Source organism: Macaca nemestrina, chromosome 14 (assembly GCF_043159975.1).
Source record: "Macaca nemestrina isolate mMacNem1 chromosome 14, mMacNem.hap1, whole genome shotgun sequence".
Lineage (NCBI taxonomy): Eukaryota > Metazoa > Chordata > Mammalia > Primates > Cercopithecidae > Macaca > Macaca nemestrina.
Genome location: NC_092138.1, coordinates 115911158 through 115932768, shown reverse-complemented (window position 1 = coordinate 115932768; position 21611 = coordinate 115911158). Strand labels below are relative to the sequence as shown.

Below are 21611 nucleotides of genomic sequence, written 5' to 3'. Positions count from 1 at the left end.
GACCATCCACACACACGCCCCCACTACACACACACACAAACCATCCACACACCTATCTACATGCACCCACATTCTGTCCACACACCGATCCACACGCACCCACAGACCACACACACACACACACATCCCAACTACAAAACCATCCACACAGCATGTACACACACACACAGCATTCACACACCCATCCACATGCACCCACAAACCACACACACCTACACACCATCTACAATACTCCCCATCCACACAGCATCTACACTCACACACACCATCCACACACCCATCCACAGGCACCCACATTCCATCCACAGGCACACACAAACCACACACACCCACACACCATCTACATGCACCCACATACCATCCACACACTCATCCACACGCGCCCACACACCATCCACATGCACGCAAACTCCTGCTACAGAGCCGAGGCCTCCGAAAGGCCAAGGGGGTGGGTATCTAAGTGACATGCCACAAAATCTCCACAGAGCCTAGCTCCCCACCCCAAATTCTTGACTAAACAGACTTCAAAACAAAGCACTCAGGAGGGACTGGGGCCAACCCACAGAAACAAGCTGGATAATAAGAATTGAAGCAAAGGGCAGCTTCTGGAAGATGTCTCGGGCTCACGTTATTATACGTGCTCCCAATTCCTTTAAAGGGTTTTAATGGGGGTCTCCGGTCAGCGGGACCACGGAGTCACCGGAGAAAAGCTTTTATCAACCGGTGAGTGGAGTCCCAGCCCTGGGATGGCAGGATGGCAGGTGGAAAACCCTCCAACCTTTCCTGACCGCAAGCTGCACAAACCTATTTTATGGCTAAACAATTTCTTTCTTTTTTTTTTTTTTTTGAGACGGAGTCTCGCTCTGTCGCCCAGGCTGGAGTGCAGTGGCGCGATCTCGGCTCACTGCAAGCTCCGCCTCCCGGGTTCACGCCATTCTCCTGCCTCAGCCTCCCGAGTAGCTGGGACTACAGGCGCCCACAACCGCGCCCGGCTAATTTTTTGTATTTTTAGTAGAGACGGGGTTTCACCGTGGTCTCGATCTCCTGACCTTGTGATCCGCCCGCCTCGGCCTCCCAAAGTGCTGGGATTACAGGCGTGAGCCACCGCGCCCGGCTAAACAATTTCTTAAAATGATTTAAGGTCTACTTCTGGAAGAACAGTTTCACTTACGAAACTGATTCATTTCTGGCTTTCAGTCTTAAAGCTGCATACACAAGAAATGCTTGAAGCCCTCAGCATGGCCCTGTCTGCGACGACTGTCCCTCCTGGGGCCATCAAGGGACACAGCTACTCACCCCTTCAGACTTCTTGTCAGGGAAGACGCATGTCGACCCCCCGGCTGTGAAGTTGCAGTAAACCTTGAAGGAATCCCTGGAGCATCCTTGGTTAGGATCGACCCAGTATTCACCTGGATTTCAGAGACAGGGAGGGAGGCAGGCAGATTCAGGAGGATTGCTCCCTGGATGGTTCCGGAAGCCACAAGGACATTTCAGTCTGGCAGTTAAAATGCATGCCCCAGGAATGCCGCCAACACGGGCCTTTCTGGGATTTACTTTATTGCATTTTGCTTTTCCTGCTGGGCCCATAAAAAGATGTGGAGAAACTCATTCGCCAAGAACACAGCTGGGGCATCAAGCAGCTGGGTTCGTGTTCTGGGGGCCGGGAGGGTTGAGGTCCGGCCCCCTCTCTGGGTGGACAGACATGCAGAGAGGGCTCTGGAAGGAACTCTGGAAATTCATGCATGTAGCATCAGAGTCTACTGGAACTCTGAACATCCCTTGAATCTTGTAGGGGAACATTCAAACTTCCCGGGGGAAGACAAGCTAATGTGATTTTATCCTTCAGGTGGTGCCTGATGCAATGACAGTGAGAAGGAGGATGTGTTTTTACGGTATCGCGGAGTTTGAAGGCCGTCTGCCCGAGCGTGCCGCCTGATGCCCGTCCTAACACTGACCCTTATTTCCGCCGGCACTGTGCCAGCCTCTCATGCACTGCTTCATGCAACTCTGACCCCCTCCTGGGAGATCTTTTTATTCCCACTTGACAGGTCAGGAACACGAGGTTCAAGCAGGTCACCCCGCCAGAAAAGGGCTAAGACCAGACGAGGACCTGTAGGGTCGGACCTCAAAGCCTTGGCCTCTGCACCCAGCCTCACCCTGAGATGCCTCCATAAAGTTCAAGAGGGGAGGCTCCCGTGCACCCCTGCCCCACAGATGGGGAGGCTGTGGCTGCCCATCCTGTCCCTTCCGCTGTGCCTGGATGAGCTGCCCTTGCCACACTCTGTGTGTCCTGCAGGTCCATGCCCACACTTTGGGGGGCCAGCCCTGCCCTCGCTGGGCCCTCACCATCTGGAAAGTCGGGGTGACAGAGCTGCAGGTCCTTGCAGGTGCGGGCGGGGTTCTGCTGCGTGCCCAGCGGCCGCTTCATCTGCTCGATCTCCAGCTTCAGGGAGTTGAGAGAGCCGAAGATCTCTTCCATGCCATCTGCATAGTCCACGTAGTTCTCACCATTCCCGTCGTCCAGCAGCTGGCTGGCGTCGATGTTCCGCCGCGTCCTGGACGCCTGGATCGGCAGGGGCTGGATGACCTCTCCTGGGGGGCCCTGGGGGACAGAACAGGAGCAGTGGTGGGTGACGGAGGATGGGATGGGTCCCAGGATACGAGCAGAGCAGGGGCAGCTGGGGCCACATCTGCAAGGATTTCCTGGGGCCTGGCAACCTGGGCTACATGGACATCTGTCCGCCTTAGAACTGTTTTCTTCCTTTCCTCTGGCCTCTGGAACATTCCACACCCATCCCCACTGCCAGACGCTTGCCGGCACTGAGCACTTCTCTTCTCTAAGCCACATCCCTAGCTCCTCTTCCCTTTCTCTCTAGAGCTGAAATGTAACAGTTTGCAGCCTTGGGCTTGCATCTACCATCCTGCCCTCAGCCACATGAAAGGCCAAGCCTTGAGGAAAGGGACCAGGTCTCCCCGCTCTTGCCTCTGCAGCCCTAGCTGGGGCTGAACACAGTGGGGCCACATGAATGCCTCCTGAGGCAAGGAGCCGTTCAGTTCCAGGAAGCCCCAGCTAAGATGATGGGAGTTGAGAGACTACACAACCAAAGGCGGTGTTCGATAGTGCTCTCGCCATGCCCTGGTTCAAACTGGCTTCATCTTGCGCCTCTAGGGCCTCGTTTAGTGCTCCCCCATCCCAACACACACGTATGCATACACACACACACTATAAATACACACGCGCGCACACACACACGAGTCTAGTGCTCCCCCATCCCAACACACATGTACGCATGCACACACACATTATAAACACACACACGCACACACACACACGAGTCTAGTGCTCCCCCATCCCAACACACATGTACGCATGCACACACACATTATAAACACACACACGCACACACACACACACACGAGTCTAGTGCTCCCCCATCCCAACACACGTATGCATACACACACATTATAAACACACACACGCGCACACACACACATAAGTCTAGTGTTCCCCCATCCCAACACACATGTACGCATGCACACACGTTATAAACACACACACGCACACACACATACACACATACACGAGTCTAGTGCTCCCCCATCCCAACACACATGTATGCATACACACATAAACACACACACACACATGCATATATATCCCAGACACGCATGCACATGTATACATACGCGCACACACACACACACATACACACAGCCATGCATGCACATACACAATATACACACACTACACATATATACATGCACATACACTACACATGCACACACACATAAATACACAAGCACACATGCACACACATACATGTGTCCCACACATATACACATGCATACCCATACACACATCATGTACACACAAGCACATACAGACCATGTACACACACATTGCACACGCAGGCACATATACAGGATGCAGGTACACATACAGACGTGCACACACACGTGCCCAGTCACATACACACATATACACGTTCACACATTCACACATGTATGCATACACACAGCACACACACGTGTGTCCTCTCTCTCCTGGCCAGCTGTTCTTCCCAGGGTTGGCCTGTAAGCTTCCTGTGGACAGATTGTGTGGTTCGCTTCCCCTGCTGTGCACCAGGGACAAGGCCCGGGCATGCCACACGAGCTTCATGAGTCTCGGGGGCAGTCACACACACAGTTGCTTTCTCGATTCCCTTGGAACTAGCCAGAGCCCCTACCCCGCTTCCTGGGCTTCAAGGGCTACTTACCGGGGGGCCTGGGGGGCCTGGGTGGCCTGCCTCACCCTTCGGGCCAGTTGGACCCTGAGGAGAAAGAAAAGAATCAACCCTTGGTCGCAGAGGCATGAGGGGACTTTGAATCCACCTTCAGCTCTAGAACGGTCCCTGGAGACCTGTGTGGAGGAGGTGGCCCTCACAGCCACAGGAGAGAAGAGAATGGCAGAGACCCCCATACCCTCCTGGATCCCTGAGATGAGGACAGAGTGGGATGGAGCCCTTCCTAGGGCAGGGCGCGAGCAGCTCACATGCCTCAGTCTGCCATGCTGGGGTCAGTGTAGAAAGATGGGAGGATCGTGAGCAGCAGGGCCTGAGCTAGGATGGATGTGTGGGTGGTTTGTTCCTGTGCCAGGGGACCCGCCACCCTCCCCTACCTTCCAGGCATGTGGCCTGGCTGGGGCAGCGTGTCACTTACCGAGGAGCCCTTAGCACCTTTTGGACCAGGCGGACCCTGCAGAGAGAGGACGGCAGAGCGTCAGCAAGCCGGGTCTCAGCTCTAGCCCCACTGTGCTCCATGTCCTGCCCAGCCTGGTCTCACCCCTCACCCCTCTCCCTCCCGTATCCCCCTCAGGAGTCTACGCCTGTATTTGCCCGGCTAGAGTGGGATGAGGGTTGGGGCCTGGCTGGTGCTCACCCCTCGTGGAGACACAAGGTGGTCCTACCTGCCCCCGGCCAGCCTACCACCCACCCTGGCTAGGAAACCACAGCTCAGACAGCCGGGGGAGGGGAGCGGAAAAGAGCGTGTCCTGGCTCAGATGGGGCTGATGAAATGCAGCCGCCAGCCCTCTCTGAGAGCACACAGCAGGGGCCAGCCCTCAGCGCAGCGGGGGCCCCGGGGACCGTGTGCACCTGCGGCCCAGTGGCTGTGGGGATGTCCTGGGAGTGCAGAGTCTCCCAGCAATGTGAGAGCCAGGAGGCACTGCCAGAGGAGGGGAGCTAACTCCTCTTGTCGGGGCCAGGCTGGCCAGGCTCCTGCCAGATGCCTACAGACAAGTGTCCTTGTTCCCTGAAACGGCCACCGTTTCCCGTCCCTGTCTTCCCCACCCAAAGCCAGGGCCAGGCAACGCCACTTCCTTTCTTCTGTCTCCTAGGACCCCAATGTTGAGTTAATGGGCAAAGCTACCCTGGAGGCCCCAATTCTAGCTTCTCGTGTGACTTTTCCACGATTCTCCAGCCCCACACTGAGGCCCCAAGGCTTACCCTCACCCTCCCTGCCCTCCCAGGAAGGACCACACCCCTCCCAGATACACACCGGCAGACCAGGGGGCCCAGGAGGCCCAATCGGGCCGGAAGGACCAGTGATACCCTGAAAAGGAGCAGAAAATGCAGGTTATCACCTTCAGACAAGGAGGAGCCACGGAGCTGTGACCATGTCACCCAGCCACACCCCTCGGCTCCCCCTGTCCCTTCCCCACGGTGCCCCTTCGGCCCCTCAGCAGCCTCCTGTGGCTGCTCTCTGATCCCGGGCTGTGCATGTCAGGGGAGCCATCGACCTGAGCATCCACCCCAAGGCTGTCAGCCCTCGGCACTGCTCTCCCGGCTGGGCTGCCAGGAACTCTCTCTCATCCCCCAGGCCACCGAGGACTTCGGGCTGAGCACCTCTTTTCACGTTCAATGAGAAATACGGAAACCATTGCCCTGACATGGCAGCCCCGGCTTGGGCCCCTCTTGCTGTTTCCTGCTCATGGTGTTGGTCTCCCCACTAGAACTAAGCCCAGAGGGGTTGGGCAGGGAGTCCCATCCATGCTGACTGTCCTGTCCAGCCTGTAAATGTGCTTTCTGCATCCTTGGAGCATTGAACCTCCGCTCAGACCCCTTCTCCCCCCACTGGCTCCCTCGGGGGCTGAGCTGCTGGCACAGAACAACTTCGGCTAGCTTTGCCACAGACACCTGGGCAGCTGGAACCACTGCAGCCCCTCCCCCCACAGCCCCGGATTCCACTCAGAGCTCTCTCTGGGCGGAAGCTGGAGGCAAGGGTAGCGGAGGGCTGATGGCCATATTTCACTGGGGAGGGAGTGCTTCCCTCCCTTCACCTTGTCCCTGCAGGGACTTGGGCTGTGGCTCATTGTAAGAACCCCACAACTCCCCAAGCCTGCACACCAACCCGACACCTTCATCAGCAACACTGCCAAGACCACAGTTCAGGGTGAGGGCAGGGGAGCAAACGGTGGACACAGAGGTGCTTTCCTGTTGGCCATGGGGACCCTGGATGCCTCTCTAATTTTCATGGTCACTGCGCCACCACACCCTGGGCGGCACTCCTCTGAGGACCCTGCTGTGACCTGGGGACACCGGCTGAGGAAAATGGTCAATGGCATGAAGGACAGTGGCCAGCGATGTAGGGTTTGCAATGAGCTCCACCCTTCAGCAATGTCCTGCAACCTTCCTGGAGCCTGTGGTGAGGATGCCACCTTACTCCCAGCCTGCAGGGGCTCTGCCTGCTCCTGCCCTGTCCCCGGCATCCTATGAGGCATGGGGTGGGCACAGCGTATTGTGCGTGTGTGTGTCCGTCACGCCTTGCTCGGGACGGAAAGATTCCCACATGGGAATAAGGACCCGTGGCCCTCATGGGGGAAGGACAGAGACACCACAGGTCACCTCATCCCCTCTCCTGCCTCCATGGCACACGTCACCCTCCCCAGGCCACTTCCAAGTCACTCAGAGTGTAGGACAGAGTGAAGCTCCCTGCATGGGATTTCCTTGGATATGGTTTGCAGAGGCTGCAAACTCCAATGAGCTACAGTGGCTTCCAGGGAAGTTTGGGGGCAGCTGGGGGCAGGGTGGAAGCAAGAGCCACAACAGCCACTCTGCCCGCAGCACTGGCGAACACGGCTGGTTGTCACCAGTGACCTCCTGGGCAAGCGGTGGGTGACAGGCTCTCCCACAGGGCTGGGAACCAGGCAAAATGACCTGACTTCGGAGTCCCTCCAGCTCTGGGGGCCACCATGGTCATGAGGAGGAAGCCCCGCCTGCCAGTCAGGGCATGGGACTGGGAGACGGTTCTGCCGCCAGCTCCCTGTGCACCTGGGCGAGCCCAGCCCCTCAATGTTCCCATCTGCCAAGCAGGATGACCGGACTCAACGGACGTGTGGACGTCCTTCCGGGCTCTGATGGGCCCCTGGGTACCCTGGGTGCCTGCCGCAGGGATCCAAAATGCCTCTCCACAGCCCACATGCAAGAAGTGCCATCTCACGCACCTGTTCTCCCTTAGGACCGGAGGAGCCCTGGGGGCCGGGGAGACCGCGGTCGCCCTTCTCACCCTGTTCACCCGGAGGACCGATGAGCCCGATCAGGCCTGGATGACCCTGTGGGAAAATGAAGACGGGAAGGGGCATTTGAGGGAGCCATGCCTCATGCTCGGCCACGGTGGGCCAGGTAGCATGCAGCACAGCCATGGCACAGGAATCTTCACGTCATGGTCAGCCTCCCCCGGAAGGGGAACAAGCTCAACAGAGGGGAACAAGCTCAACAAAGAAGCCAGGTGACGAAATGGCAGGTCCGAGGCAGCCCTTCGCTGGGCCAGAGTCATGTCTAAAAACAGACAGGGAGCCACAGACGCAGAGACAGACCAAAGTGATAAAGGAGTTTTCCTGAGCGGTCATGTTTATCTCTGTCTTTCTCTTCATATACACTCGCCAATTTCCTCACGGCAAATCCGAACGCCTGCTCCTATACGGGACTAAAACAAAGTTTGTGGACTGACACGGAAAGAAAGATGCAGAGTATTACAGATACTACAATCATGGGTTGCTTTTTAAAAAAGAAGAATCCATGACATTCGCTGTCTACGTCTGTCTTCTAGGAACCCATGGCAAGCCCCGCAAGGAAGCCCCAGCTCTCATCTGCTTTGGGGCTGGGGGCGGTGGTGGCGGACGTCGGAGTGGAAATGAGAGGGTCCTCATTGCCTTCTGCTTCATATACAACCGTCTCCCTCCTGAGTATCTTTTATGTTTGTAAATAAATCAGTGCGAGTGGAAAACAGCTCCCAGCAGTTAGGAAAAATAAAAGGGTTTTGCTCCCACTGCAGAACCGTCCCCACACCTCCTGAGGGAAGGATCTGAGGCCGCCCAGCCCAGGGAGAGCAGCAACCTGGGATCCTGCACATCCATCAGCCGGGGCCTCTGCGCCTCGCCGGAAGGTTTTCCATCAATACCGCAGGGGCCTCCGGGATCTCCCGAACTGCTCAGGACCCTCCAAAGGCAGGGGCCAAGCCTCCAACACAGCGTGTCTATTTTCCTTTGTTTTGTCACCTCTCAGGGTCCCCACCACCAGCTTGCAACAGGTGCTTGACAGATTCGGGCGACGGAGCAAGAGCTTGTTGAGTTTGAGACCCAGGGTTACAAATTTAAAGGTCCCGAGTCACAACTGCCGGGGCAGGGAGGTCCCTCTTACCTTTTCACCTTTGGGACCAGAATCTCCTTTGAGGCCGGGAAGTCCTGGGGGACCCTGAGGGAGGAGGCAGAGGGATCAGAGTCCTCATCCCAGGGGTTTCGGGCGGCAAACTCACCCCACCCCCTACCCTCACCATGGGGAATGTCACTCACCATAGGGCCGGGGGGACCATCCGGGCCTGGGGATCCTGGGAGACCTTGTTCACCCTGAAACACAGAGACGCTCCGCATGAATTGCTGGGTTGCCCGTCCCTCCACCTGGCAACCCCTCCGCCCCTCACAGCCTACTCACCACAGGGCCAGGGATCCCTCGAAGGCCATCGGGTCCGGGCTTCCCAGGGGCCCCCTGGGGACCGATGGGGCCAGTCTTCCCAGGAGGGCCTTCCAAGCCAGCTTCTCCCTGCAGGGCGGCGGAGGGCAGAATGAGGTCCGGAACTTGAGGCTCCAGGCACCCTGGCCCAGGACCACTGCTTGGAAATCCTGGGCACCTCTGGGAGAGCCCCAGAGTGACCCCATATCCAGGGTTGCCCTAATTCTCCACATTCTCTGTGGAAGCTGCCCTGGCCAAGTCTCCATCCCGACATTTCCCCGGCCAGCAGGGATCCCCAGTCGCCGCGGACTGTGCCGACCACAGCCCGGGGGTCACAGCACCATTGTCCGAGCAGGGATGGAACCGCACAACCTCCCGTCTCACTTAACAACAGGCGCCTCCAGGAGGGAGGCAGACAGCGCCAGGCCAGGCCCTCAACACCTTGCTGACAGAACAACCTCCCGTGTGCTCTGGGCCAGGTCCCAAGCCAACTGCATGGGTGACGGCATCCCATCTTCTCCACAGGCCCCGAAGCAGACACGGTCACCATCGGACACGGTCCACTTTAGAGGTAGGCAGCTGCAGTGTGGCCGACTCAAAGAGCAAACATGAGGTCGCAGGGCTCCCCGGGACAGAACTACTCAGCACTGGGCTCCCTGAATCCCGCACCCACCACCCGCCTCCTTCCTCAGGCGGGCAGGACAGATGGCCCCAGTCTCGTGGCTAGCACTTGGCTGCCTCCTTGAGAGAGAACCAGGTCTCCTCCCCAGGTAGGCCATGAGCCAGGTGCCCCTGGGGCAGCCACTCTTGGCCTCCGTGGCCTTCTCTGCCCACACGTTTGTTCACTCCCCGCCCACTGGGCTCCCTTGGGGGAGGTCCACACGGTCACGGCCTGGCCCCAAAACACATTACCTTGGCCCCTTTCTCTCCCTGTCTGCCTTCGGGGCCTGCGGGGCCCGGGGGACCCTGAAACAAGTAAGAGAACAACAGGTGGTGAGTGTGTCCTGCAGTGCTGGGGGGACGAGCTCGGGTGCAGGCGCTCAGGGTGTGCCGGGCTGCAGGGCAGGGGTGCAGGGTCATGGAAGCTGCTTCCGGGCCACCCGCAGGGACACGGGTCCTCAGCATGAGTCCTACGGACTCCAGTCCCAGGTAAAAGCCTCTCAGGCCACATGGGGAGGCGCAGTGCACGCCTCGAGTTCCGTGTGGCCTCCGTCCTGGGTGCACCAGGCAGCTGTTTACTGTACCGCCAGCAAGCGGCCGGGCCATTCAATCTGCAAAGGATGCCTTCTCATTTCCTCTGGCTTTTCAGTAAAACCTGAGCTAGGGGAGAAGGACTTCTGCGGCTTTGCAGGTGTCTTTCTCCCACAATGAATACCACTGACGGTGTCGGCAGCCGGCCTGTCCTAAAATGAGCAGCCGCATCCGCCGGGCAGGCCTGTGATTTTGTGACATGGTGGAGGCTGAGTGGAGAACACGCCACACCCAAGCCCTTCCACATCAGTGTGGCTCGGAGCACCCAGGGCCCAAGCAAAAGGTGACGGGAAGGGGCGGGGGTGCTTCATGCAGGGAGCTGACGGCAAGGATGTGCTTGCAGAACGATTTACCCTTTTTCCTGGAGGCCCAGATGGACCTGGTTCGCCAGTAGGGCCGGGGGATCCCTGGTATTGGGAGAAAGAACAGTGTCAGGAACTGGGGTCTGTTAGACTCAGTTAAGGCAAAACCCACGGAGATTTCAGTCTACTCTCTCCTCGGCCGTCCTGCAGCTGCCTCTCTCCTCTTTTGGGGTGACCGCAGAGGCTGTTAAGAGAGCGTGGCACCCGGGCTGTGACAGCGTAAGGAACCCTGACTCCCATCCCATGGGTTTTCTGCATTTTGGAAGAGAACTTTCCCACTCACGGTCCTGACTCTTAATACACAATGACTGGTTCAGTCCTCGCCACAACCCGGGCAGGGACAAGGCACTGGCATCCACTTTCACAGAAGGGGGGACAAGAATCGTCCCAGGACACAGGCCGGGACGTGGTGGAATGGGGGCATCTGTTGGGGAAATCCAGCCCGGGGCTTGATCCCTAACGCCTTCTCTGAGTGGACACTTCTCTCAACTCGGTGACATGGCCTTTGCCCTCAGGTCCGCAGTCCCCTGCGCTTGGCCAGGCTGGGTGCGAGGTGGCGCAAGGGCACCTGCAAGGCCTCAGGGGCCACCTCCAGGCCCAGTCCTGCCCAGGGCCCGTGGGGGTCGATCCATCCCAGAGAGACAATCTGGGCTTGAAGCAATGTTTAAAACACGCAACGCCAAGCATCAGATGCAATGTCCAGTGTGACCTCGGTCAAAGTAAGGCAGGAAGGGCCCGGTGAGGAGAGGCACTGGCCCTGCTAGGCAGAGCTGTGGGTAAGATCTGACGTTCCTGTGCAAGCCCGTGGCGGGTCGTGGAAGCCCTGGGGCTGCCTGCAAACCTGCTGCTGAGATGGCACATACATCTCAGAGGGAGTTCATGAGCCCCGTCACTGTCCAGAATCAATATCGTAAGGGAATCAATATCATAAGGGAATCAATATTGTAAAGGAGTCAATATCAACTAGGTTGGAGTTTTTCCCAGACATGAGCCAAGCAAGTTGCAAAGTCCCAAGAATACACTGACACCTCCACCAGGAAGCCAGCGCAGATTGTGGACTCACCGTCTGCCCGGGTTCACCATCATCTCCTTTGTCACCAGGGGGACCATCTTGACCCTGTGGGAACAAACGCGAGCTCCTTGCTGACCCCCAAATGGCACCCTGAGTTCATGCACCAGCTCCCAGTGCATCTCCAGTCCCTTCCCAAAACCCAAATCCATCCTGGTGCAGCACAGAGCATGCTCAGTGGGGTCAAAGGCGTCTTCTTGCTCTGATCACCAAACATGAGTGCATTTTGGGACACTGCCTGCCCCAGTGAGAGTTCATTACGAAGAACAACCGGAAAGAGGGGACATGGCAGAGGCAGGCCAGCGTTGTGGGGATCCAGTGGCTTTACCCTCTTGTGCACCTACCGCGGGGCCAGGCTCTCCAGGGGGACCGGGATCTCCAGGAAAACCCACTGGGCCCTGAAAAGAAGAAAGAAAGAGGCAGCCAAGGCCATCAGCAACCTGACTGAGACCACACGTGGCCAATCATGTTGCTGCCTCAAGACGGCCACCTGCTACCGTCCAGCTCCTCGGACATTCCAGCAATTCCAACACCTCAGCGCACTTTATGGCGCAGAAACCCTCCCATGTGCAGCATGCCCCAGAGCCAGCAAGCCCGGCCAGTGGGCATGGCACAGGTCAGCTGTCTCTTGCTTTCCAGAGCCAAGCAAGGGGCAGGCGTTCCGCCCACAGGTCCATTCCTGGGAGCTCCAGGCTGCAAGTAGAACCTGGACCTTCGGACTTCCGGAAGGTGCCTCTCCAAAGCCCCTCTGATGCAAAATCAGGGCCGGCCAAGGGCAGGGGCATCTTCCCAAAGCCCAGCTGTCACTCGTACATCTCAGCTGGCTGCCTGGTCCACAGAGAAGAACCACTCAGGGCTTCCTCCTCCAGTCCACGCCCTCTGTCTCATCTCTGCTATTTTGGTTCAGTAGCTGGTATGAAAACCCTCTAGTGTCTAGAAAAATTAGCCAAGACATGGAACGGTCTTGAAGCTGCTCTTGGAGCAGAGGGCACAGCCCATGAGTCAGAAGGATCCCAGTGCAGAGCCCCGCTCCTGCTGCAGGGTCCCTGAGGCGTGACCGGCATACTCACAGGGCTGCCTTTAGGACCATCGTCTCCGGGAGGGCCTTTGGGTCCAGGGGGTCCAGCAGCACCCGAAGGGCCCGACTCGCCCTTCTCTCCCCTTTCTCCTTTGGGTCCCTGGAGGAGAGACACCAGGGTCAAGTTCTCAGAGCCAACCACGTCGCCGCCCAGAGCAAGGCAGGTGCCGGTTTACGGTGGGCCTCCCCGGTTCTCACCCCATCCAGACCAGCCTTTCCAAGTATCTGCTGAACCCTGCAGGGGGCCGGCTGCCAGGTCGCTCCCCAGCCCTGGGCAGAGTCAGCTCCTGTGTGCACCCTGAGGGGGACCTTCACTTTTTGGGAGCCCTCGAAGGCTGAGATTCAGCTCTAGGTGGGAGGGACTGACTCCTGGACCAGATGTCAGTCAGTGAAGACCACAAGGGGTGTCCACGTACTCCATGGATCTCAGGGGGAGGGAGCAGCTAGAACCAGGAGACCTGAGTCCACCCAGCTGGTCCTGGGCCTGAAAGCCGCCTTTGGACTGGCTTCACAGTGAACACTCATCCGGCCTGAGAAGGCCTGGATATTCCTAGTCTGTCCCTCATGGTCCGGGGGAACAAGGTGACAACAGCCACCCTCACACTTATGGCAGCCCACGAAGGGGCCAGGAGCAAACACTACAGAGGACAGAGTCCCTGCAGGCCACGGGGCATAGGTAGTTATTGCTAAGTCTGCGTGCGCACGCTCATTCCCACATCACACACCTTGTTCACGGTAATTCCATGAAACGGGCACAAGAGGGGTTACAACTCCCATTTCACGGATGGAAAAGCTAAGGCAGAGCCAGAGCCTCTGACCCAGCACCCCGTCCACACACCTGCTCGGTCGTATCTCACCCTCCCGCAGTGCCCGCTCACTCACCGGGGGGCCGCCTTCTCCTGGAAGGCCAGGCTCGCCTGCTTCGCCGGGCTCGCCCTAGGGAGATAGTGGTTATGGCAGCGGTGAGTGCTATGGTTTCAAGCATTTGCCACATCCTGCCTGCTGCCTGCCTGCCCCTGGGCACCCAGGACCCAGCGGCTCCTGGGGCAGTGGTTGCCGTCCCCAGACACTTCCGGAATTGGAGGTGCATGAGGAATATGGCAGACACGTGATGGATACAGGGCAGAGTGTCCAGGTTGCAAGCAACACTGGCTGTGAAGGCTTTCCCGGAGCACTGCTCCAAGGGTTGTGGAGGGCAACTATGAGAAGCTGGTAAGTGGCTAGGACGGCACTCCAGGTGGGGGATGGCCAGGGCCGAGGCAGGACAGGCACGCCGTCCTCAGGGACACAGGCCACAGGGGCGCAGGGAAGGGGGCACCCACAGTGGCAGCAGGTGAACGGAAACACATGCCCTACGGCGGAGACACCAAGGCAAACACCACCTCTCTGGGTGGAAGCCGCACACCATCACCCTGTGGTCTCGGCAGGGTATACTTCTCTTTAATTTCTATATCATAAAAAATGAGCAGTGGTGGAAGGCGTCTTCCAATTTAATGGCCTGATTGATGTCAGAAAGAAAGCTCTGGAAACCGTGCGCAGGAGGCTGGAGTGCATGGATGCACACTGTGTCTTCCCGCTTGTCCAGGGGAACTGGGAGAGGTGCTTTTGCAGTCAGGCGAATGCAGGAACAAGGATGTGGAGTCACAGCCCAGCGCCATCCCGCCCAGCATGCAGGCACACACACATGCACCTGTGTGCACACACGAGCTCACACACACAGGCACGCACACACACACGGGTCCATCACGCTGCACACACGAGCTCACACACACAGGCACGCACACACACACGGGTCCATCACGCTGCACACACGAGCTCACACACACAGGCACGCACACACACACGGGTCCATCACGCTGCACACACGAGCTCACACACACAGGCACGCACACACACACGGGTCCATCACGCTGCACACACGAGCTCACACACACAGGCACGCACACACACACGGGTCCATCACGCTGCACACACGAGCTCACACACACAGGCACGCACACACAACACGGGTCCATCACGCTGCACACACGAGCTCACACACACAGGCACGCACACACACACGGGTCCATCACGCTGCACACACGAGCTCACACACACAGGCACGCACACACACACGGGTCCATCACGCTGCACACACGAGCTCACACACACAGGCACGCACACACAACACGGGTCCATCACGCTGCACACACGAGCTCACACACACAGGCACGCACACACACACGGGTCCATCACGCTGCACACACGAGCTCACACACACAGGCACGCACACACACACGGGTCCATCACGCTGCACACACGAGCTCACACACACAGGCACGCACACACACACGGGTCCATCACGCTGCACACACGAGCTCACACACACAGGCACGCACACACACACAGGTCCATCACACTCATGGAGTCTGGGCTCCAAAACCAATCAGATCAAATGGAGAGGACCCATTTGAGAAAATAATTCGGCTGAAATGGAAACTGCAAGCTTAGAAACACCAGTTCTTTAAGGAATAGTCTCCACCAGAGCTGAGCCTTGGAGAAGGAGGCAGGGGCTTTGCCGGTGGGGCGTTGTCTGGAAATTCTGCAAAAGGCTGTCACGAATGGACAGTCAGAGTTCTCAGCTCCATTTCACAAGTATTTGCCTACCTTTCAAAATGCCTTTCACAGGAATAACCCAGCCATGCCCATAGAGATGAGTACATCTCATCTCACACACATGCATGTACCCCCACAAGCACGCACGTACACATACACACACACACACCTCAAACAACCACAAATCTGCCACCAGAGCAGGCACAAGCCTCACCTTCTCTCCCACTGCACCAGGGTTTCCTATTCCACCTGGGGGACCCTGTGGGCCATCAGCACCTGGAGCTCCGGAGGGTCCTCGGGGGCCAGGGGGACCTGGGGGGCCCTAGGAAAGGGGAGAGACCACTGAGCCCAGAGGAAACGCAAATGTTTCCCCAAAACTGAGCCGCTAGGATGGCAAGGCGTTGGAGTCTCAGGCACACTTACCATCTGGCCCACGTCTCCTGTCTCACCCTTCTCACCTGGAGGTCCTGGCAAACCCTGAGAACAGAAAACTTCCCAGTTAAGCGCTGTTCTGTCATGTGCATGTCAGACACACACACGACTTTCATGACCTCCACCCACACAGCACCGCTGAGCGTCGGAAGCCCCGGGAAGGTGCTTCTCTGTGCATAGCTACCCATGAGGACGTCCTGGGGTTCCCAGTCTCAGAATCAGCCCGAGGAAACAAGCAGAGGAGATCGCAAAGATTTACGACAAAGGTGATTGTGGCAGGATCCCATAAAACAATAAAGCCTAAGGAGCCAGCAGCAGGGGACGCCTGGGTAAATTATGTCACCACCAGATGCTGACTTACTGTGCAGTGACTAAAAATCATGTTTTCCAAATAAATAGAAAGTCATGTGTAATGGCATTCAACACGCTCATAACATAAAATGGGAATGGAGGATGGAAAATGGGGAAAGCTGGGTACAAACTTTCTCTCTTACAACATGATTCATTTTTCAAAAACCAAATACAATTACATATGTGCCTCCGTGTATGAGAATACACACATTTAAAAGGCATGGCAATGAAACGTGCCCAAATGTTTATTGCTGTCATCTCTAGGGGGTGCATTTAGAAGTCACTCTTGCTGTGTTTCTTACGAATCGTCAGTTTCCACAATGAGCACAGAAATAAATGAGATTGTTGAAGAGCGGTATATGCGGGCACGCCTGGAATTCTGGGAAGCCACAGCACTTCCAGTTGGAACGAGGAGGCCCAGGAGGCCCCCTGCAGCCTGGCTTTAGTTTTCCATTCTCAAAAAGACAAGAGGGGAGAGCACAGGGAAGACACAGGGGACGTCAGAAGCGGAGACCGGCGTGGTGAGAACCCCGCAGTTACCTGAAGCCCCACTGGCCCAGGGGGTCCAGGAAAGCCTCTGGGACCTTCATCGCCTTTCTGCCCGAAAAGGCCCTGCTGGCCCCGAGGCCCTGGCTCGCCGTCAGCTCCCTGCAGGGAAACAACCGGCCACAGGTGAGGATGCTGGCACCCCAGCAGCTCCAGGGGGCATGGGGCTTTCCGAAGGTCATTGACCGTGGATACTCACAGAGGGACCCGGCTGTCCGATGGGGCCTTGAGGACCTGTAGGCCCGGGAGGACCCTGTGGGGAACAAGACAGAGATATGGGAGGGCTTCCGGGATTGTGGATAAGGCTGAGGGAGGGGTGGACCACATCCTGAGCCCGGGGACCGATGCATCAACATCATCAGTTCAGTCTCCACATGTGTCGTTCCTTGCACCACGGTGCAAGCCTGCTGCAGCCTCTGGGAGGTAGATGCGGATCTTGGTTCCACCCCGAGCCCATTTCTGGATGGCAAAGAGCTGCCCCCAATGTCTCTCGAGAGCACCGTGTGTCATCTCAGCTCCCACCATGCACCCACAACACGGGCACGTGAGGCCCCCTTCAACAGGGAGGGTCCCAGCACCATGTCCCCTGCTGTGCCATCCTCAAGAGACCTCCGGCATGGGACCACGGGAAGGAGGCAAGCAAGGAGGGCACCGTGCCCTTGGCCCCGGTAGCCCACCCACGGCTGGCAGGACACAGCCCCTGCGGCAGGCCTCCCGGGAGCGCGGATCCTGCTTGACTAGGAATCAATATATTGGGGGAAAGGCCTGGCCGCACAGGGGAGAAGGAGACGTTTCAGCCGTCGGGAGGGAGGTGGTAGCAGAGCGATGGGGCTTTTGTAAGAACACACTAGGATTTCTGAACAGATGAAAAAACAAAAAGGGGAAAAATGAACAGGCACTTGGTCAATGGTGCTGCCTGTGCCGCAGCATTCTGGTCCCCTCACCTCAGAGGGCAATGGGTGTGTCTGCAGAACCCAAACCCTCAAGGACAGAAACGCTTGGTTTGTTTAATTTCACAAAACTGGAGGATGCATCCTGTTCATTCTAACACAGAGACTCACTGCCAGATATGCATGCGTGTGCACACACATGTTGTTGGAACACACACACACGGGAGATTTTCACAGCATGTCCTGCCAGTCATCAGCAATGTTGGAAGAGAACGTGCATGGCACACGGCCTACAGCCTGTGACGAGGCCCCTGGGGACCTGGGGGCCGCCGCGCCTCCCGCGCCAACTCTTACCTGCTCTCCTTTGTCCCCTTTGCTTCCTTTCTGCCCTGGCTCCCCGATCTCTCCCTAGAGGAAGGTGTGTGGGATTCTGTTAGACAGCTTGACAACCGTTTGGACCTTTTCTGTTCCCCATAATGAATTTTTCTTGGCGATGAAGAACAGTGTCCTCTCCAGGTGGCCCTATAACTTTCCTACACATAAATGTTTCCATATATTAGCTTGATTTCCTTTTTAATACACGGGCTAAAAGGGATGAGGTCTTGATCTGATGCTAGACGGGCTTTTAGTGGACCTGAAAATGTGGGAAAAGTCATATTGAAAATATTTACTCTGTTTTTCAAATTGGGCTGCTGCCATGACAACGTAATAACAGACAACTCAATTACTATGTTGCCAAAGAAGTTACTAAAATCCTCTCTGTTGTTTCTGTTGGGGTAAGGCTGTCTCCAGCCCAGAGATGTAAGGCATCATCCATGCCGAGGTGACAAAGTCGGAAATGTCCCCAGAGAGGGGTCATAAATAGAAAGTTACAGCAGAGCAAAATTTCACTGTCTGCATTAAACGAAGGATAAAATACAAGCTCCTGCAGTCATCATTTGAGAATTATAAAGCACATTGTTAATGAACGGGAGCCTGGATCATTCAAGTGGAGACATTTAAAAATAGACAGTGAGCAAAACCTCATTAAACCGGGCTCCGCAGCTTCAGAATTGGAAATGATTCGGGGGGGACCGGGAAGCATTTTTCTCTGCTCTGGCTACTCACAGCAAATGTCGTGGGCAACCTCAAAATGACACAGGAGGAGGTGGTTTCTAAGTCCCTCAAGCATGCCGGGGACTGCGTGTATTACCGTTTATCTGTGGGCTGCTGGGACATTATCCCCTAACGCCAGGGCTGCGGGGTGGGTGCAGTATCACTCCACCAGCTGAGCCGCTCTACCCACCGGCATCCTATCCTTTAAATTCGCCACCCTCCCTCGCACCCGCCTGCCCGGCCAGGCCCAGCCATGGGTCACTCTGGATTCGCCTTACCTTATCTCCGTCTTCTCCAGGGGGACCCACAGGGCCAGCTGGACCCGGGAGTCCCACAGGACCCTGGAGACCGTCTCGGCCAGCTGGGCCTTGTGGGCCTTTCTCACCCTAGAGAATACAGAAGATCTCAGGTCAAATGTGGTTCCAACCTGGGAACATCCCCTCACCAGCTCATTACCCAAGAGAGGGACCCGTCGGCAGGGAGTGGGAGTTGGTGAGCGTCGACTGTCCCCACAGTCCTAATGGATTTCAGCCAGGGCCACTGAGGGCCGACTCTGAGCCCGCCCCCGGACCGTGAACTTCTGGCGCATTGCTTCAATTAATCCACACTCATCCTATGAAAGGCTGCTCTTTTACAGATGGGGAAACTGAGGCACAGTGAGTGAGTAGTAGAGACAGGATCCAAACCCAGCCAGCCTGAATTCAGGCTCAAACAAAATGAGCCTGTATGTGGATCGTCTAAGCTAGCGACTGGGAGCCAAGCCCAGTGATGGGGATAGCCTGAGCTCCAGCCTTCACCAACCTTCTGATTCTTTATACTCTCTGCACTCTCCCTGCACACACGCAAAAGGATGTGCACGCACACACACGAAGCCATATAAGCATACACCAACATGTACATACATGCACACACGCAAATATGGCTGTGTATATACATATATACATGTATGCACACACAAACGTGTGCACAAAACAAGCATACTCACATGCACATGCACACACATGAATATGCACTGACGTACACACAAGGACATGCATGCACACACAAGGACGTACAAACAAGCACACCAACAGGTATGTGCATGCATATATGAGTATGCACACACACGTACACACACAGGACATGCTTGCATGCATACGCACACCCTATTTTTCCTGTCCTTGTAACTTCCTTTTCCTCCTAACTGCCTGCTTGGTAATCTCAAATGATCCTTCTTAAGTTCTTGCTTTGCTCAGTTTTACCAGCCATCACATCACTCGGTGAGCAGCCTATATTTTCTCACTCCAGACAGGAATCCCTGTCTTCCGACAGATACACAGAAGGTGAGTGTGCACGTTGGGAAGGGAAACATGGAAGAGAGAATGTACATGCAATGTTCTGGTCTAAATGTAGCCGGGATTTAGTCATCCATCACTATTTCGTCTTACCATTTCCTCCCTCCACAACGCACGTCCTGCTCCTCAAACTTAGCTCCTATTCATAGAAATTTCTACCCTACTTAAGCCAGAGAATGCAAAGACCACGTGTGGGGCTTTTGTGGGAGCTTCCTGTCCTACATTCCGGGTCAGGTTGGGAGTTCTCGGAGACGTCCGACCTTTGCTTGGCCTTTCCTTCCCTCTGGAGCTATTCTAGGAGGATAACGAGCTTCTCCCTGGATAGAGCAACTCTTATAAGGTTTCTGCTTAAATATCTACTCTCTTGAAACCGTGAACCGAGCCATTTCCAACTGACTTTGTGTGCACTCTCTGCACTGACTGCCCAGTTGGCTTCAGTTTTCTGGCACAGAATCCAGCTGGATCCATGTCCTGGGTGCCTCACTGGAAATGATTAGAAATCACCAAAATTGCCAATAACATATTAAACAGATTCTCAATGGCCCAGATGTTTCCAATGTGGTTTCCAGGGAAGTTCCTGCCCAGGGAATGTAGGCTATTCCTGCCACCCATGAGCCACTGAGAGTGAAACGTACAAGAAAATCACAGCTTTCTGGCTGGGCGCAGTGGCTCACGCCTGTCATCCCAGCACCTTGGGAGGCTGAGGTGGGTAGATCACCTCAGGTCAGGAGTTCGAGACCCGCCTGGCCAATATGGCGAAACCCCGTCTCTACTAAAAATACAAAAATTAGCCGGGTGTGGTAGCGCACGTCTGTAATCCCAGCTACTGGGGAGGCTGAGGCAGGAGAATCGCTTAAACCCAGGGGGCAGAGGTTGCAGCGAGCCAAGATCACGCCACTGCACTCCAGCCTGGGCAACAGAGCGAGACTCCGTCTCAAAAAAAAAGAGAAAGAAAACAGCTTTCTAACAATCAGCACTCAGACCTAACTCAATTTGAGATGGTCTGCGCTGATACCTGCTGATTGCCCCAGAGAACTCAAGCTCACTCTGACCGTCTGTACTAGGAAGGAAAAGCGGAGATTAATTAAATTGGTCTCCATAGCTGATTGAATGCAGAGGTAGGGGACACTGCAAAATTGTGTGGCAGAAGTCAAACACGGGTCAGGGTGGACCACTTCTGGATGGTAAGTGGTATTTTGTGGGTTATTCACGAAAGCAGGCTGGCAGGAGGCATCTAGGCGAGGGCGCTCACTCATCTCCTTCATGGAGACCAAGATCTGGGCGGCCTCAAGACATGCTCCTCTCCACTCCTGAGGCTCCACAAAGCCTGCAAAATTTGGGGCTCACCGGTAGGTGGACTTTTCCTGGACACAGAGGAAAGTGCTTCATCTTCCCGTTATCCACCCATCCCCTGCCCCTTCTTTGCTGGACATCTGCTCTCTCCACCTGCCCCCCAACCAAGAAACGGGGCTCCCCAGTTCCAAATATCCTTTCCCATGAAGAGCCCAGCCATGGGTCTAGGCCAGTAGCGGGGAGCAGTTCACACAGTGGGCAGCTGTGGCCCGATCACACAGGTGGCACTGAGGGTGGACGGAGACCAAGTCCACAGGTCACTGACTGTCTT

The 21611-nt window shown here is 56.3% G+C and overlaps 1 protein-coding gene across 2 annotated transcripts in view; it reads right to left on the bottom strand.

The window, feature by feature from the left end:
- The window catches only part of LOC105471887 (collagen type V alpha 1 chain), a 208003-nt gene that overhangs the window by 20100 nt on the left and 166292 nt on the right, over window positions 1-21611 (bottom strand). For both annotated transcript variants that reach the window (XM_011724690.3, XM_011724688.3), the window contains exons 43-63: window positions 18932-19039; window positions 17913-17966; window positions 16868-16921; window positions 16663-16770; window positions 15763-15816; window positions 15554-15661; window positions 13627-13680; window positions 12737-12844; window positions 12011-12064; window positions 11661-11714; window positions 10589-10642; window positions 9897-9950; window positions 8967-9074; window positions 8828-8881; window positions 8676-8729; window positions 7481-7588; window positions 5536-5589; window positions 4699-4734; window positions 4257-4310; window positions 2347-2602; window positions 1297-1409 (exon numbers count right to left, since the gene is read on the bottom strand). In XM_011724690.3, the coding sequence (XP_011722992.2) occupies window positions 1297-1409; window positions 2347-2602; window positions 4257-4310; window positions 4699-4734; window positions 5536-5589; window positions 7481-7588; window positions 8676-8729; window positions 8828-8881; window positions 8967-9074; window positions 9897-9950; window positions 10589-10642; window positions 11661-11714; window positions 12011-12064; window positions 12737-12844; window positions 13627-13680; window positions 15554-15661; window positions 15763-15816; window positions 16663-16770; window positions 16868-16921; window positions 17913-17966; window positions 18932-19039 (1701 nt within the window). The remainder of the gene's footprint in view (window positions 1-1296; window positions 1410-2346; window positions 2603-4256; window positions 4311-4698; window positions 4735-5535; window positions 5590-7480; window positions 7589-8675; window positions 8730-8827; window positions 8882-8966; window positions 9075-9896; window positions 9951-10588; window positions 10643-11660; window positions 11715-12010; window positions 12065-12736; window positions 12845-13626; window positions 13681-15553; window positions 15662-15762; window positions 15817-16662; window positions 16771-16867; window positions 16922-17912; window positions 17967-18931; window positions 19040-21611) is intronic.